Source organism: Rhopilema esculentum, chromosome 10, assembly GCF_057945365.1.
Source record: "Rhopilema esculentum isolate cy_ngs chromosome 10, ASM5794536v1, whole genome shotgun sequence".
In the NCBI taxonomy this organism is placed as follows: Eukaryota; Metazoa; Cnidaria; class Scyphozoa; order Rhizostomeae; family Rhizostomatidae; genus Rhopilema; species Rhopilema esculentum.
The window spans coordinates 371,782-390,071 of NC_142824.1; the positions used below are offsets into that span (position 1 = coordinate 371,782).

Below are 18,290 nucleotides of genomic sequence, written 5' to 3' on the forward strand. Positions count from 1 at the left end.
TATCATCATCATCATCAATCATCATCATCATCATCGTCATCATCATCATCAGTTTTGTCCACTTCGCCAATTCATAATATCGAAGTACCATTCCTCCACATTCTTCGTACATTGCAAAAGCCGTGCTATTTTTATTCCTTGAATGGAAATCACGCACGGACTGGACAGTTCAGTTCATCTTGTTCAGTTACTATTCGAGGAGATCTACGTAGCCTATGATCCAAAATAATGAAAAATCGAGGCTAATGAAATATACGAAGGATCTGTGCTGGCTGGTACTGCGTTATGTTAGGAGGGAATTTAAGTTTGGAAGGAATAGGCACTTTTAGCTGCTCGAAGAAATTCTCAATTCTGAAGTCAATCATGCGGACGAATGTAAGAATCTTTTCATTTGATCATGAATCTAGCTTCTTTTTCGAATAAATTCAATATATTATTACTTCGATAGATTATTTCTACATCCATATAAATCATGAAAGTTATTTTATTTTGGGTTTGCAAACTCATCGGTTCACCCGAGTTACAGAAGTGCAGCGGCCTGGGAGTTGAAAATTTTACTAAGTTGTTTTCCTGCAAATAGCGATTCGATCGTACCAGGTTCTTAACCCCTGAAAATCTTTCATGTGATTGAATAAAAAATATGCCAAAAATGAGTGACTTTAATTCGAAATCTTTACTGCGAATATTGAAGTTAACCTTGATCAAAGACCGAAATTAACTTTGGAGGGGGGGGGGGGGGTGATGGCTGATAAATTAGTCTAACAGCAGCCGTATTTAACAAAATAAAAGTATTTTACTTAGGTTTCCAGAAAATGAAAATCCTGTCGATATATTTATCGCTACCATTATACGATATGTTGGCCCGCAACACACTGGGTCCTCCAAGACGGAGGAAGGGCCTCAAACGCGTTGGATAATACGATATTCTTGCAAATCTTATTATGAACGGTTTGTAAAGGAGTCATAATCTGTTTTCCAATTAGGTTGTCGAAATGGAGCCAAAACCTACTCAATTAATGTATCGGTGCTCATCCGAAAAGTCATAAAAGTATGCCCTTTCAGACTGTCGTGTTGATCAAGTGATGTGAACATTGTGTTTGTGACGTCACGATTATGCGGAAGGCTCGGGCGAACTCGTCCGTGCTCGGAAAATGCTCGGTGGCTAACTTTGACGCTCAATAACTCGAAAACTGTGTTGAATATTTAAAAAATAATAATGTATCAGGTATTTATGCTCGATATGCCTTCATTTGAGGTCAAGTTATTTTTGCGTGTCAGTTCACCTTTAAATCTAATATAATATTTACAATATACAAATACAAAATACAAATAAATATAGAGGTAAGAAAATTAATTTTCAGCAATCTTATTAAATGCTAGGAAAGGGAGCAACACAATCAGCCCTTTGAACAGTGGCTGCTCGTAACTTTCACAGTTGGGAGGGCAGAACATCAATATTGCGATAATCGATAGAAAGGTCGAGTTTGCAAATTTTTCACTGTATTCATGGTTCGATGTTGATCGTCATGGAGCGCAGAAGAAAAAGCATATATAGATGTGGTTGATGTTTAGCGATGATGTCATTTTATGGGCAAAATTTTTCTTGCCCTGAATTCCTCCAAATAAGCCAATCACAGGCCGCGTTTCGCAATGCCCGAGGTCGAAAATTAGCTTGTGCGCATGTCGGCTAAGGGCAAAAAAAACTTTGCCCGTAAAATGACATCATCGCTCAAGGCACTAGCGGGCCAGAAGCGAGGCTAAGGACGAGACGGGATAGCAAGGAGCTTTTTCTAGAAGAGATACAAACTTATATAATTAACCACAGTAAGGCTATCTTCAAAATTAAATATGAATATCATAGATTTCCTTTGAATCTTTTTGAGGGGGCATTGCCCCAGATGCCCATTAGCAAGAGCCGCCACTGCCTTTGAATATCTGAAAAACGCTATATACCTTGTAAGACTGAGGTCTGTTTTGTAAAAAGAAAAGGTGTCAACAGACACTATTTTTCTACTTATCCATATCAACATACCAATGAACAGTGCTATTTAGCAGGCAACGAGCTACAGGGTGCAAAGCCCTGAAACCAAAGTCTTGTGTGCAGAAAAAGGATGTCTCTTTCTCAGTATTTTTAGACCTGGTTATATGCCTGAATACAAAGGGCCACTCCAGCCCAAAAATTTTTTCTGACATTTTTGCATAAATTGGTAATTAGTCGAGAAAAAGAAAACATCGTGAAATTTTTTTTTTTGAAAAGCTTAACTCGTTTTCCAGATATAGACGCTCAAAGTTGAGAATCGCCGTAAAAATACGACAAAATTTTTTTCGGAAAAAGTACCTTGTGACGTATGAAGGGACCATTGTTTCAACAACTGCGAATTCGAAGTTTAATTTCCACTGGCAGAATTTCTTTTGCGAATTCGCTGCGAATAATGCAAAAGAAAATGGCGTCTGTTCGAAGATTATTGTCATTAAAAAAAGCGAGCAAAAAGCTAAGAAAGGTGTACTTGGTTCGAAAAATTTATTCAGAACGTCTACAGAAGGGGGAGCTTCATCTTTTGGTAAGTGACTTACGCTTACATTGTCAGGAATAAATACTTTCGAATGTCGCCAACTACATATGAGGAGCTTTTATCGTTTATTGCACCAAAGACGCCTGTTTCTAGAAGCGTCCCATTCCATTGTTTATGTTATAGGTGCGGGATTTTCCCAGCATTGTTTAGGCTTAGTCATAGGTTACTCATTCTTCAACCATGTTGTTGTTTGAACCATTGCGTAGTTTTCTGTCGATTTGCATATTTTTTCGTGTGTATCGTGTAAATCAGGCTTAAAAGCAGGAATGGTTTCTACTTTTTCGCTGCGAATTTTCCAATCTCCACTTCTGCGCATATTTTTCGCGCATTCGCGGCGAAAAATTCGCTTCGCACGAAAAAATTCGTCTCGTGTAAATCAGGCTTAAGGGGAGGCAAAACAAGTGCACAGACCTCTTTGAGAAGCCGTAGTGACCTACGTAGTGAATCGTAAACTCCCTATTACACCGGCCACATGTGCACTGAACAGAGCCAAAATAACAATGATTTATTAGCAAACTCAAAACTTTCTTTACCATATCTCAACCTATTTAAGACATATTTGACTGATCTTGCATAATTGGAAGTATTTGTGGTGTTCTTTTATAATATGTGGCTAAAATTTTAAGAATAGCTTTTTGTGACGTCACACTTGAACTCTATAGAGTTTTTAAGTGTGCCGCAATTATAAATTTGTTTTTAAATTATCATGTTAAATACATCAATATTAAAAAAATTAAGAGCATGCATACATCTTGACTTCAAGACCAAGCACGACTAGATCCATATCGGAAAACATGTGTTGCATGTTTAGTGAAAATTATGCAAAGTTTTATGCTTTTATCACCAAAATAAAAAAATTGGGGCAATAGCAGCTTTACTACCTCTTCATAACAACAAATGGTTGAAAAAAACCACACAAAAATAGGAACTGTGACATCTAATAAAATTACTCATTCACCTATCTTGTCATATATTGGGCTTTTACACATTTCGTCATTAACAAAATTTCTGATGTAATCTACTCCACATTATAGTACTGCATTTATTCTTGATTTCGTTATTAATCTCAATATTGTTCGTTTAGTCTTAATATTTCCTTTTCCTTAATACTCGCTATTTATTCCCTTTCCTTTTCTTTAAATATTTTGCTTCTCTTTACTCTGAGCCCACTTGTTTGTTATTCTGAGCCCTTTCTTTCTTTATCCCTTCATTTTCAATAAATTTCACTTGTTATCTGTCGACATAACGAGCTCTCGGTTACACAGAAAGTTGCTGATTTCTAGAAACTAGAGATGTAGTTGATAGCAAGTATATACATACACAAAAACTCAGACAAGGCTGTTAATAAGTTTCACATGATATAAAATCCTACAGAAAAAGAGAAGCTTCAAAACTAATTCAATATTGAAAAAATGCAATGGCGAAACGTCACAAATGCCTGGAAACAGCCAAAAACTCTTTCCTTTTAAGTTATTGCATATCATTCAAACAAATGACAAAGCATCTTTCTGTGACAGACATCTTTTTGAAATCTGACAAATTCATCGATTTAAAAAAAGAAGATACTGTCATGAAATTATGAGTTAGGGGATTATGAATGAATTTGCTTTAGCATAATCAAAATCTAAATTTTACATATTTTTGTTCTCATGGACAATAATCTTGTTTTTGCAACATATAGTATGGACTACCAAAAACCTGTTAAGAAAAAATAGCCATAACAAAATGATTTAAAACTGTTCCGATCAACTTGGTGCTACCCCAAGCTTCTCTAAAACTCGTAAACCTTTCTCTTGGTATTCTTGTCTTGTCATCCAAAAAGAATCTTTGTCCTTCATGATGTCTGCTAGCACGGCACCACCCAAAAATACCATGTGTTTTCTTCTGGGAGGGTCTTCTATTCTTATTTTAAATTTCTGTTGAAAAGTACAAAGCAACGTTTTATAGAAGCATACATCTTGCAGGATTATGTAGGTAACTGCAAGGTGTCAACGTACAATTCTTTAAAAAGTAGAAAATGAAGCAATATGAGAAAATAGCAACATTTCTATATGAAATGTTGACTATGCCTAAATAAATTTTGCGTACTCTGGCCTTTCGAATAATTGTTAACTTTTGATTGAAACACTTTATTTGGAAACTTTTCTTTTCTCGTTCATGCTGCGAATGCATAACTAAATTAGCATTTTCTAGTTGAATCCTGAACTTTAGTCTCAGCCCTCCAGGCTATTCCTCGGATCTGGCATGATCAAAACTGCAATTTGTATTCAAAAGATGGTAAAGTCCTTTTATTAAGTAAATTCTTTTCTTTTGTATATCTTTACAAATGAAACAGATAATTAAGCCTCCCTAGGACAAAACATCAAAAAATAGTTGCTTTGACGTTTCGAGCATGTACTTGTCATCAAGTGGCTAGAATAGAAACCATTTTCTTTTCATGCTCGAAACGTCGTGTTTTTAACAATCAAACTATTATATTTTCATTCTGGTACTAAATTTATTTGCTAACAGTATTATCGTTATTTTTTGCTGAACCTGGTAAAATCTGCCTTTCCTGCACTATTATTAATACCGCAGGAATATTTACATTGACTCTGTAGCCTGACGGGTCCTTACTTGCCCTAAATAGTATCAATCTTCACGCACTAATTTACCTTGTACCATCTTTTGGATAAACTTCGCAGTTAACTAACATACCAAAACTCTTGGACTTTGACATAGATGAAAATATTGTGCAATAGAAGAGTTTTCTTCTTTACAAGCCTCTAATAAAGATCTCTCACTACTAAATATGAATATCCGTAGCCTTCTCCTCCGTCATGATGGACTTCTTTGTCTCTTTGGGAGATTTTCATATAATCTTGACAAATTATGCCACACATATACTTAAAAGCGATTTCATTAACATGATGTTCACAAAACACCTTCAGCCGTCTGTTTTTCATCCAACTCGCATCACAGCCACAACTACTACACTTATTGACAACATATTAAAAATATTGTCTTTGGATCTAATATCAAAAGTGGAAATGTTCTATCTATCATAACTGACCATCTACCTCAATTTTGTATCATATTTCATTTCACATGTGACTACAAAAGATTTTCTCATTTTGCCTATGACTATAGCCATTTTGACTTTAATAGGTTTCTTGCTGGTTATGCAAAAAATGGACATTGCTTTCTTCGCTAAAAAAATTATTGCAGTGGATTAAAAATTTGACAATTGCTTATTTAATCTCCATATCATTAATTAACCTTGCCCCGAGAAAATACGAATAAAAAGCAATGTCCTTTTTTTGCATTAGAAGGCAAACCCTGAATTAGTTTCCGCATTTATATTGTCGAGAATCAGAGACAGGATCTTTCAGAAGTTTAAATCGACAAATTCTGACGTAGGCTTTCTGGAGTAGACTTAAAGTGCATATGCAGCGGAATCTACCATTACAATATTTTAAAGAAATCTATATAATCTTTCATTTTTGTTTTGATACAAAAAAGAATTCCGATAAGTTATTTGTACATAATCAGGGTTTCTTCTTCGTTTTTCCTCACACCACTGATGAAGTTTCAGAGGTCATTAAATCTCTAAAGAATGGCAAATCTAGGGGTCCAATAAGCAACTCAATAAAAATTTTAGACCCCAGATTTCTTTTCACTTATCCATGTTGATAAATGAATCCTTTGAAACTGTTGTTTTCCTATACAAGCTTAAAATAAGGAAGGTTATCCCTGTATTTAAGAAACGTATCGCTACCGAAGAATAAAAAAACAGTCCAATTTTCTTTCTGTCAATTTTAATTAAAATATTGAAAATTAATGTATAAGCGCTTCAGTTTTCATGAGGCATGTGAATCGTTGTTTAACTTGTAATTTGGACTTCGCAGTGGTCAATCTACTGACCACGCACTAATTAGTCTAACTGAGAATATAACGTTGTCATTAGATCTGAACGTATTATATTTATTGATCTCCAAAAATCTTTTGATACTGTAAACCATGACATTCTTTTAAGCTGGAGCACTATGGATTCAGAGGTAATCCTTTGGATTGGTTTCAATATAATTTCAATGATTGTAAACAATTTGTTTCCATAGAGGGACATTCATCTTCCATAAGTAACATTACATGTAGTGTTGGTCAGGGATCAGTGTTTGATCCCATGCTATCTCAAATTTATATAAATGACTTACAAAATGACCAATTATGTTTAGCTCTTAGGTGTTTTTGATGACAAACACCATTCCTTGAAATATCACACGTGTAAACGTTGCAAAAAACTCTCTAGAACAACTGGACTTCTCTTTACACTGAGGCACTGGTTTCCTTTAAGAACTCATGTCTGTTTGTGTTACTCTCTTTTTTCATCTTTTCTCAATTCTGGAATTATTGTCTGGGGTCTTACATTTGACACCTATCTTACTACACTATTTCTTCGCCGAAAGAATATCATTAGATAAATAATTATCACCTTCGATAAATTTCAAAATTTATAGCTCCATCTGCAACATTGCTTAATTCATCGAAGAAAGTTAAATTTGAAGATATATATACTACATTCGACTGTCCTAGTATTTGTTTATAAAGCTATAAATTATAACTTGCCTGTCTTTTTCATGATTTTTTTCACTCCGGATTATTGTGTTCATAGGTTTGCACTCGTCAGGAAGCTAGAGATGCTATTTTCATTTCCTTGAAACGGACGACCCTTCATGGTCGCAAAACAGTACGATACTTTGGCTCTTTTATGGAATACCCTTCCACTTTTCATACGGGTTGCTGGTTCCACTACTGAACCTTATTACATATTTAATTGAGAAAGAATTATGTAATTACTGAAAGTAGAGAGAATTATGTAGATAAATAGACTTACTGAAAGTCGGCTTGTATCACCCTTTAGAACTCTTTCCAAATACAGCTGTTTAATTTCCCTTTCCAACCGACTAGGCAATCCTGGATACATAGTTGTTCCACCTGATAGGACAATGTGCTTATAGAAATCTGGACGTGTGTCGACATCAGCAGCGTTTATTGTATTGAAAAGGAGCTCAGCTACACCAACACCTTCAACGTTTATCAAATGAGGCTGAAACAGTGCTTCGGGTGCTTCGAACCTCTCACCACTTAGTTTAACAACTCTGCCATCTGGAAGCTGAAGGAAGAACAAATTCCAAAAAGCATTGGAAATGAGATATTGAGATGAGATTTGCTTCTAAACGATAATCCTTCGCTTAGTTCCCAAGATTACAGACGTACTAAATCTGGTTAAAATTGCATCTTTATACAGAAAAATACTGATCAACGAATATTAATCTCGCTTTGAAGCTAATTTAAAGCGGTTTCAAAGACCGACACTGTTATTCAAACAACAGATAAAATCCAGTCTTTGTAAATAAGATTGAAAATAAAGGCTGTTATAGATATTAACAGCAAGGTAACTAAAGAGAGTGATGATGTTCAAAGCAATCGCACTGAAGAACTTGACACTTGCAGCTGTTATTTTCTGGGTGAAAAGGCTTTCCATAACCAATTGAACGTCATCGTGACACTTTTAAACCGCGCTCTGACGCTCATTGCACAGAAGTTTTGTTTATGAATCGACGCAAAGCCTTTCCAACTGTCACAATGGCAACTTACTAAAAATTGTCTCATTACGACATTAATAACTTGGAGTTTGCTTGGCTAGAATCCTTTGATATTGTAGGATCACCATCATAGCAGATTAAGCATTGATGCCCCCAGAAACCAATACTGGACACACTCCTATTTGTTATTACGATTAACGATCTTCATCGTGAAATTGATAGGGGCAAAATCCTAATGTATGCCGATGAGAGGGAAATTGTTGTAAGTTGTACGTTGCTGCTTGTAGCTTTCAGCTTGGGAAGGTTTTAATGAACGACTATCTGTTTTCAGGAAATTCTTCCCTAGGGATCCACGCTTGTCCAACTGGGACGACAAAATGCCGTTTGATATTTTGGAGGGCATTTCCCAAAAAAGAGCAGTTATACCATCAATATTCTTTGCATATGTTTGATACCACCAATATTATTCGCATAGGTTTGATACCATCAATATTCTTTGCATGATTTTGATACCATCAATATTCTTTCCATAGGTTGGACACCATCAAAATTCTTTGCATAGGTTTGATACCATCAATATTCTTTGCATCCGTTTGGGAAAATCTTAGTCACTCTGTGCAGACATGGAAGCATTGACATTGAAGTCTTTCATAAAAGGGCAAAAACAGGAGACTTATGGGAAGAAATTATATGAAATTCATCACGTTTTGCTGCTCAAATATATATTTCGAGTGGCTGCTCAAATATATATTATTTTGGATATCCTAGTGATGGCAATCCAACAAAGACGTCAGCTCCTTTGACCAAATGGGAATCCTAAATGAAGAATTTCAACAGCGTTTGACTAGAAAAATTCCTATAGAATAATGATAGGGGATTAAAGACCTTGCCAAACCGACAGCTTCAAGCAACTACGTGTAGCTTTGCACAACTTGATTCACTTGTTTTTCGCGATCATATGATAAATAACATAGGAAAATGACAGCGTGTTCCTGTCTTAAAAAGGGGAAAACTGAATACTTCGTGTTTGGAACAAGTCAAAAGTTTAACGGCATGTGCACAGTTTTATATGATAAGTCCGGTCCTTTAATATTGCTAACCTGTATATATTGAGCTTGGCTGGTAACGCCAAAAAGGTGACCAATGATAATAACAACAAATCCCTGAATATTTTGCAATAAAACTTAGCGTTCGTCTCCCAAGAACAAACGAGGAATGAACTATTGCAGAGAGTAATTCTAAATACTTTCTCATGAAGATCTTTGTGGACCCATCCTTGATTCATTAATCAATTCAGTCAATGAACAAAACAATGTACAACAATTTCAGAGAAACCTGCAAAGCTGTTAAATAAGTACATGATAAGCTTTCTTCAAAGACCGTGCTACGAAAAAAAATAAAAAAGCACAGCAGACGTCAAAACATTTATTAATTTCATCGCTTTTATGACAACGACTTAACTTATCCGTTGCTAGCGAGTTCCAAAACATCTCAAATCACTTCCCTTCAAATAAATTTTTCTAGGAAGTGTTCTCTTAAACAGCTACTTTTCTGACCTTTGTCCCATTTATCATATGATTGCGAAAAACAAGTGAATCAAGTTGTGCAAAGCTACACGTAGTTGCTCGAAGCTGTCGGTTTGGCAAGGTCTTTAATCCCCTATCATTAATCTATAGGAATTTTTCTAGTCAAACGCTGTTGAAATTCTTCATTTAGGATTCCCATTTGGTCAAAGGAGCTGACGTCTTTGTTGGATTGCCATCACTAGGATATTCAAAATAATATATATTTGAGCAGCCACTCTGCAAAAAGTGATGAATTTTATATAATTTCTTCTCAATCAATGTTTCTAAACGTTGCTCGCCCATACTTCCTGTGCAATAACTCTCTTTAAAAATGGAGCAAAGCCTGCATTGTCCTAAGAAATAAAAAGGGTTGCAGATGATCCAGAAAACTTCATCACTCTTGTGCCAGTGCTTATAAGGCCTGCTTGACTGTCTGTACACATTGAACACAAATCAATATACGATTTTTCCCTTTTCCGTAACGCAGGCTACTCAGCTTTAAACTTTTTATGCGTTGGCAAGGTTTATAATATTAATGTACTTGAATTGGTTAGTGTCATCTTTTAGTTAAATAGCGTCAGGTGATAAACACTTCTTAGAACAGCTACTATTTATATAAATACTCTTTTAATATTTGAATTGGGATAGACAAATAAGACCGTTACGGGCACAAGGGGACTTACCGTGTACTGCTCTACCAAAACTGTAGTTTCCAAAGCAAGCTTTTGCTCTTGCTCTATATCGTACCTGAATGATTAGCAAGAGTTTAAATGGGTAAGATGTGGTAAAGCAATACAATTGAAGATATTAACAGAGAGACTCTTCTACATCCTGACAATGCAGAAAACAAAGAGTACAAGACGGATGTCAAGATGCCTGAAAAGGCCAGCAAAACAAGCAAATTTTCATGAAAACATTTTGGACCAGCTTCAAAGCATGAATTTTCAAAAAAAATTTTAACTGGAATAAAGGGAGACAGCTTCATGTTTTGATGTCTAATTTCTTTTAACAAAATACATCATTATAGTGCACGCTTAGCCAACATTCGATATTACAGCAACAATGAAAAGTACAATGTTGATCCCTTCCAACAAACTAGGGCAGCTTCGCCCTGATTGAGTATACCTAGAAATAGGTTAAATTCTTTTATATTTTGTTTTTTTTTTCATTTCTTTTGACTCATACAAATATCAATTGGTAGTGAAATACTTTGCATTCTTAAAATATTTTTATTCCAAAGAGATCGGGTCATTGATTTCACCAAATCCTCTGAACGTGCTACTATACTGCTTAGCTGATTCATCGATCTAGTTTCTGACGTCCTCCACACAAACAAGATTAAAAAACTAACAATTGCCAGCACATTAAAAACATCTTTACATGCTAACGTCACAGCAAAAATTGATTGTATTAGCAATTCAACAGGGGTTCGAGATACGAATGTCCCCTTTATTGGCATATTGCAATATTTCAGCCCAAAATTCCTTGTTATATAAAAGTTGATCTGAATCCTTCAGATAAAGATATTTTATGAATCAAAATTTACAGGTTTCATCTTAAAAGGAATGCAAAATATCTACTGAACAGTGCAAATTTTTTAGTGCACTCAAATAAGGCGACACTATCCTACTATTTTAACTTATCTACTTAATAAATGATGTTAAGGTTTTAACATAATAGATGTGAAAAAACAGTACCCAACATAACAAAGCTTTTCCTTCATCATGCGCACAGTTTCAAAGTCAGCAGAATGGTTGAATGCATAACCACGAAGAAGTAGCAACTACAAAAATTAAAGGAGCTTTAGATGTATTTAAAGTAACAAAAAGTTTCTTTGATTCCTTACCTCATCATGAGCAATCAAAACGAGATAAAGAGAAAAAGTCAGGAAAAAGTTTTGGAACTTTGTAACTTTAAACAAATTTAATCCATTGAAATTTTCTTATCTAATCCATTTTCTTATTAATCCGTTAAAGTAACTGTTTAGGTTTTAATTCAAGAAAAAACTTTTATTCCAAACCTAGCCAACATCTAAAAAAATACAATTTATAGCATAATATAAATACTTTTGGTACTTTCATCTCGTCACCGTCCACATTTATGGCAATTTCTTTATTTTCTGTTTTTTATCAGTGTCTTAACCTCTTGTCTCATCAATCTGCTAAGTGTAATTGAAGCTACAAAGTCTGCTTGTTAAACATCTCATTATATCGAGACATTCCTCTTGGATTAATGTAAACATTAACAGTAGGCGAGTTTCAAAAGTGTCTATAATGAACCTTCAGAAATATTTTACATATCAGGCTATTCAGGTGCATAACTATGCGATGTCCTGTTTTGCTCAGCCTTCATCTAATCCTAATCCCAACGTTATCAAAATGCTATTCTCTTTTTAAAAAGATTAAAACTGTTCGACGGACATCTGATTTCAACACGTAATAAACTCTAACTCATACCTTTATTAAATATCGCGTAATATCCCTTCCAGCTATATCTAGTCTTCGGGTAAGATGTGGTAATGCAAAGCCTTCGTAAACGGGGCAAATGTGTGTAACTCCGTCTCCTGAATCAACTACCACACCAGTGAGTAAACCTGACAAATAACATAAAACTACATGAAAAGAGTATGACAAAGAGATATATCTGTATCTAACATAACATCCTTATTGCAAATTCTTCTCTCGAACACCACAAACCGTTTTCTCGTCCCAAGTTGAGACCCGTGTCTTGAACAAAACACGATTTGAGAGAATTAAACTAAACAAATGAGAACATTCATTGCAGACGTGCAGATTCAAATCATAACTGCTGAACCAACTCAAAAAATGAAAAACAATAAACTGTTTATCAAAAATTTTTCACATCGTTACATTGAAAATGAATGACTCAAGTTTGCTAAGGTTTGAAGCTATGAAAAAAGTTATGATCCACCAAAGCATACATTTCTGGGCTTATTAACTTCACATTTTGATTGATTTCTTTCTTTACTTCCAGCTGGACAGCGTTTCTAACGTGATAGACCTGGCTGGCAAATACACTTGACTTTTATCTTGATTGGCCAACTGTGATTTCATTTCCCTAACTGTGATATTATAAAAGCATTGGTATACTTAAATATTTGCAAACACATGTCTAAATACAGCAGTTAGAGCCTTTTAACTTTGAATCTTTTGGGGTAAAAAGCACTCTAATTCACTGCCAAAAGTGTTTTCTGATTCTCTCAACTCCTTTATTATAAAAGTCGATCTCAAATAAACATTTAAAAGTAATATCTTCTAGTGCTGCTACAATGCGTTACTAAATGTTTAATTTCTCTTCAAAAACACAGCAATCGGATCCTTGACAAAAGACAAATTAGTATCGCTCACTTATAATAATGGATCAACAACTGACATATGATTCCACGAGATTGTCGGGGAAAAGACCTGCAGCGGCTATTGTATTTCCTTTTGTTTGTCGCTCAAAGTTTGAATCCAATCAGAGGAAAGTGTATTAATAGAGCATGCGCAGTTGCTTCCATTTGTCGCAGCTGGCAGGGAAAAAGGTAAGAGGCAGAACTGATGCTATTATCTGAAAACCCTTGCTCATCTTGACATATAATGGTCCAAATGGAGTCATTTTGTTGATAAAGTTATTTGTGACTTCCACTAAAGGAAGTGGTACTATAACATTAACCTTCAAAAAATTCTGAAGCTATGTCTCCCTCATCCTAAGAAATCCTTCTGCCCGTCTTGAATAATGACCCCTTAAAATAAAAAAGTTTTCGGTGGGGTTGGATCAACCAAATGTTATGTTTCAATTTTAAAATGGCTGAATGTATTTGAGTTAAAAACTTTTCTTTAACCAGCAAGTCACTGAACAGAATAGTGAAAGATAACATTAGTAATAGAAACAAAATTTATTGGCTCTTATTAGGTGACCTAAAGCACTTTAAAAAATAGTTAATGACCTACTAAGCTTTTATAAATTGCAAACACGACGCATGCAACTGTCCTCGATAGGACAGAGAGTGACATACCTCAACATTCTACCTTTCTGAATAAGATTAAAGCCTTCTGTCTTTCGAATTTTGAACTGGTGTTACAGTGTTGTTGGAACAAACTCATATTGGGGGAAAAGGGTGCCTGTAGTGTTACTTATCATTCAGCAAATGGTTATAAAGGAAATTTAAATGAAAATTCACTGCTTTTCAAACACTCAATGTTTTAGTTATAAAAGGATGTTATGTGGGTAATGATAAATTTTGAATCAAATTATTTAAAGCTTGAAAAAGAATCCATTGAATTGAAAAATTTAGAATAAACACTGCTGTTGGAAATCAAATTAATCTTAAATACTTTGACCAATGCAAAAGATATCCTGACATGCTTCCCATCGTAACTTTCTAAGTGCAATGGTTTTTTTAATTGATACTGCAAAACAAAAAATAAACATTGGGTTCTTTTAGACTACCTTGTGGACATACTTTGAAAAAAAACTAGCAAACAAATTTTCTCTTAAATAGACTCTGGAAATTTAGATGAAGTTACATGTAAAAAAGTATGTTAAATAACCAGTCCACAAACAAAACGAAACGGAAGTCCTGGGTTCTTGGGCCTTAATCACCAAGTCATGTTCTTGATTTTGCAAAAAATCGGTGACTTTTGACTGGTTCGTTCTGCGTTCCAGCCAATCACTTTGAGTGTGGGGAAAAACACCTGAAAAGGGCGTCTGCTGTGTCATTGTTTCCTTTTGACTCAAGGAAACATAATACATCTTTAAGGCAAGATATTGCTTCACGATACAAAGGGCCATATTAACGGGGTGGAATTATAAAGAATCTGGCTGTTTTGGATTGCAAAATGTGGCCGCTGGACGTATTGACGAGGGGCCACATTAACCGGGTTTTTTATGAGACTATGTATGAGACGAAGTGGCCGTAAGGCGGGGTTCCACTGTATGGTCAATTAAAATTTTGTTTCCTTTGCTCGTTTGTTGAATATTGATGCCTACCTCGCTTAGAATCGCTACTCGATTTCCTTTACGTTGAGATAGAAGTTTCACAAACTTTCCCTCCAAAACGCTTACATACCCGAACCTTACTGCGCATGTTCCATCAATACACTTTTCAGAAGTCTCGTTTCCATTTTAAACTTTAAAATTTAACAGTTCAGGGTTAACAGTTCAGGGTTAACAGTTCAGGGTTAACAGTTCAGGGTTAACAGTTCAGGGTTTACAGTTCAGGGTTAAAAGTTCAGGGTTAACAGTTCAGGGTTAAAAGTTCAGGGTTAAAAGTTCAGGGTTAAAAGTTCAGGGTTAAAAGTTCAGGGTTAAAAGTTCAATCATTTCAGGGTTAACAGTTCAATCATTTCAGGGTTAACAGTTCAATCATTTCAGGGTTAACAGTTCAATCATTTCAGGGTTAACAGTTCAATCATTTCAGAGTTAACAGTTCAGGGTTAACAGTTCAGGGTTAACAGTTCAGGGTTAAAAGTTCAGGGTTAAAAGTTCAGGGTTAACAGTTCAGGGTTAACAGTTCAGGGTTAACAGTTCAATCATTTCAGGGTTAACAGTTCAATCATTTCAGAGTTAACAGTTCATGGTTAACAGTTCAGGGTTTACAGTTCAGGGTTAAAAGTTCAGGGTTAAAAGTTCAGGGTTAACAGTTCAGGGTTAACAGTTCAATCATTTCAGGGTTAACAGTTCAATCATTTCAGGGTTAACAGTTCAATCATTTCAGAGTTAACAGTTCAGGGTTAACAGTTCAGGGTTAACAGTTCAATCATTTCAGGGTTAACAGTTCAATCATTTCAGAGTTAACAGTTCAGGGTTAACAGTTCAGGGTTTACAGTTCAGGGTTAAAAGTTCAGGGTTAAAAGTTCAGGGTTAAAAGTTCAGGGTTAAAAGTTCAGGGTTAAAAGTTCAGGGTTAAAAGTTCAGGGTTAACAGTTCAGGGTTTGCAGTTCAGGGTTTAAAGTTCAGGGTTAACAGTTCAGGGTTAAAAGTTCAGGGTTAACAGTTCAGGGTTAAAAGTTCAGGGTTAAAAGTTCAGGGTTAAAAGTTCAGGGTTAAAAGTTCAGGGTTAAAAGTTCAGGGTTAACAGTTCAGGGTTTGCAGTTCAGGGTTTAAAGTTCAGGGTTAACAGTTCAGGGTTAAAAGTTCAGGGTTAACAGTTCAGGGTTAAAAGTTCAGGGTTAAAAGTTCAGGGTTAAAAGTTCAGGGTTAAAAGTTCAGGGTTAAAAGTTCAGGGTTAAAAGTTCAGGGTTAAAAGTTCAGGGTTAAAAGTTCAGGGTTAACAGTTCAGGGTTTGCAGTTCAGGGTTTAAAGTTCAGGGTTAACAGTTCAGGGTTAAAAGTTCAGGGTTAACAGTTCAGGGTTAACAGTTCAGGGTTAAAAGTTCAGGGTTAAAAGTTCAGGGTTAAAAGTTCAGGGTTAACAGTTCAGGGTTAACAGTTCAGGGTTAACAGTTCAATCATTTCAGGGTTAACAGTTCAATCATTTCAGGGTTAACAGTTCAATCATTTCAGGGTTAACAGTTCAATCATTTCAGGGTTAACAGTTCAATCATTTCAGAGTTAACAGTTCAGGGTTAACAGTTCAGGGTTTACAGTTCAGGGTTAAAAGTTCAGGGTTAAAAGTTCAGGGTTAACAGTTCAATCATTTCAGGGTTAACGGCTGGTCAAGAATAATTTGCATGAACATTTTGCTAAAGCAGATGATAAAGTTCTTTGCTTACCTTGGGCATAGAGAGTAAGTACAGCCTGGATAGCAATGTACACGCCATCAAACTCGTAGTTTTCAAACATTACCTGCAAGAAAATCCTTTTATCAACATGCTGCGCGTCATTTGCGAATATTTGATGTCTGCAGTTAGACAAGGCTCTAACTGTGCAATGTGCCATCAGGAGAGGTAGCAAGTTCTAGACCAGTTTTTTATAAGCAATTTGAACATTTTGAATAAAAAGTCAAATTTCCGAGAAATCCTGAGAACGGACGTAAATTATGCCAAAATTTGGTCACAGTCACGTTTAAGCCAATAAAAAAGACGTGACTTGATTACAAGTAGTTTAGAGCACTCAGAATTTTAAACCTGGCACAAAACAACAGCAACAGTGACGTCACAATACAGCGGGTAATTACTGCACAACTACCCGATCTCTGGCTGTACTTTTTTACACTCTGAAATTCTTCTTACTCGAAAATAACAAACAAATTTTTGATATCAACTGGCTTCACTCTTTCTAACCCATTTTCGTTCTAATTTTTCTGTCCATCCGTTATAAACCACCTAGCTTCGCAAAACATGGCATCGAATGTCGTAGAATGGTCATGGTGGTGCTTCCTCCTTTCATCTTTTCCAATCTCGCATACAATGCGAGCCAATAGTCTTGGAACACTGACGTCATTTTCCAAAGTCAAAATCAATCATCCCCCTCTTCCCCACGGAACAATATTGGTTTACTATGAAATGGGTTAGGAATTTACGAAGCACTTTCTTTTGCGCTTCTTCTATGAAATTTCTCTAAATCATCAAAATTGTTTTAGGGGGAAGGAGGCGGAAGTAGTAATTTTTTTCTGAAAATAAATGAAAGATATAAAATGCAATGCAAATTGCTGGGTGTTCCAAGTACTTTTGGCAGGCATTATAGTTGTTTTTCATTTCTAATAGCCAACCAACTTCTTCAACATCTTCAATCTTTGCCTTCATCTTGCTCGCTTCCCAGCCATCTCAGCCTCTATAACATTTCTTTACATCTCTTTTTTCTTCTCAACACATGTCCAATGAAACCCCATTGCCTCCTACAGATAACGTTCAACAGATCCCTTTTCATTCTAATATTAGCCAAAACTTCTTCATTCGTTTTCTTCTCAATCCATGAGATCCTCATCACTCTTCTCCAAAACCACATTTCTGTCGCTACAAGCTTGTTCTCCATATTCTTACTTATTGTCTGTGACTCGCATTCATACAGCAGCACAAACTAGATATAACACTTTAACTAACGCTTTTTAACACCCAACCCTATCTTCCTTGTACACAAACATTTCTTGTATTCATAAATACCTTCTTCGCCTGACCAATTTTGCATCTAATATCCAGATCTGATTATCCATCGGATGTTATCCAACTGCCCAAATAATTCAATCAACTAACTTTTTCTTCTTGCATTCCATTCACCTTTTTGCATTCTGGAATCCGTCACTTTTTACTGGCAACCATCACATAGTTCTTTCACAGTTTATCTTCAAACCAATATTCTCGCTTTCTGTTGTTACGAAGTACAACAGTCTTTGTACTATTTCCCCACTGTCTGCAATTAACACTTATCATCTGCGTATCTAAAGTTATAATAGTTAGTCCTTTCCAGATTGCCTCCGTCGTATGTCATGCCTCTACTGATAGCTTTTTCGCTATACAAGTAAATCAAATCTGGTGATAGAACGCAGCCCTGTCACACTCATTTTTGTCTGTCTACCCGTTCATCCAATTCACCTTGAATCCTAAAGGCAGCTTTCTGATCATAATACAAGTTTCTTATCAATCATAGATCTTTTCCATCAATCTCTAACCTTTCTAGAAAGTCCAT

The 18,290-nt window shown here is 35.6% G+C and overlaps 1 protein-coding gene and 1 long non-coding RNA gene across 2 annotated transcripts in view; one reads left to right on the forward strand and one right to left on the reverse strand.

Annotated features, from left to right (window-relative positions):
• Nucleotides 1-4,398, forward strand: LOC135693484 (uncharacterized). Its single transcript, XR_010517012.2, has 2 exons — nucleotides 1-375; nucleotides 984-4,398. It is a non-coding gene; the product is annotated as an uncharacterized LOC135693484 (long non-coding RNA).
• LOC135693454 (actin-related protein 2) overlaps nucleotides 3,913-18,290 on the reverse strand; it is a 26,424-nt gene continuing 12,046 nt past the window's right edge. The window contains exons 5-10 of the mRNA XM_065211952.1: nucleotides 16,439-16,511; nucleotides 12,180-12,316; nucleotides 11,421-11,506; nucleotides 10,407-10,470; nucleotides 7,447-7,725; nucleotides 3,913-4,489 (exon numbers count right to left, since the gene is read on the reverse strand). Coding sequence (XP_065068024.1) covers nucleotides 4,319-4,489; nucleotides 7,447-7,725; nucleotides 10,407-10,470; nucleotides 11,421-11,506; nucleotides 12,180-12,316; nucleotides 16,439-16,511 — 810 coding nt within the window. The 3' untranslated portion in view covers nucleotides 3,913-4,318. The remainder of the gene's footprint in view (nucleotides 4,490-7,446; nucleotides 7,726-10,406; nucleotides 10,471-11,420; nucleotides 11,507-12,179; nucleotides 12,317-16,438; nucleotides 16,512-18,290) is intronic.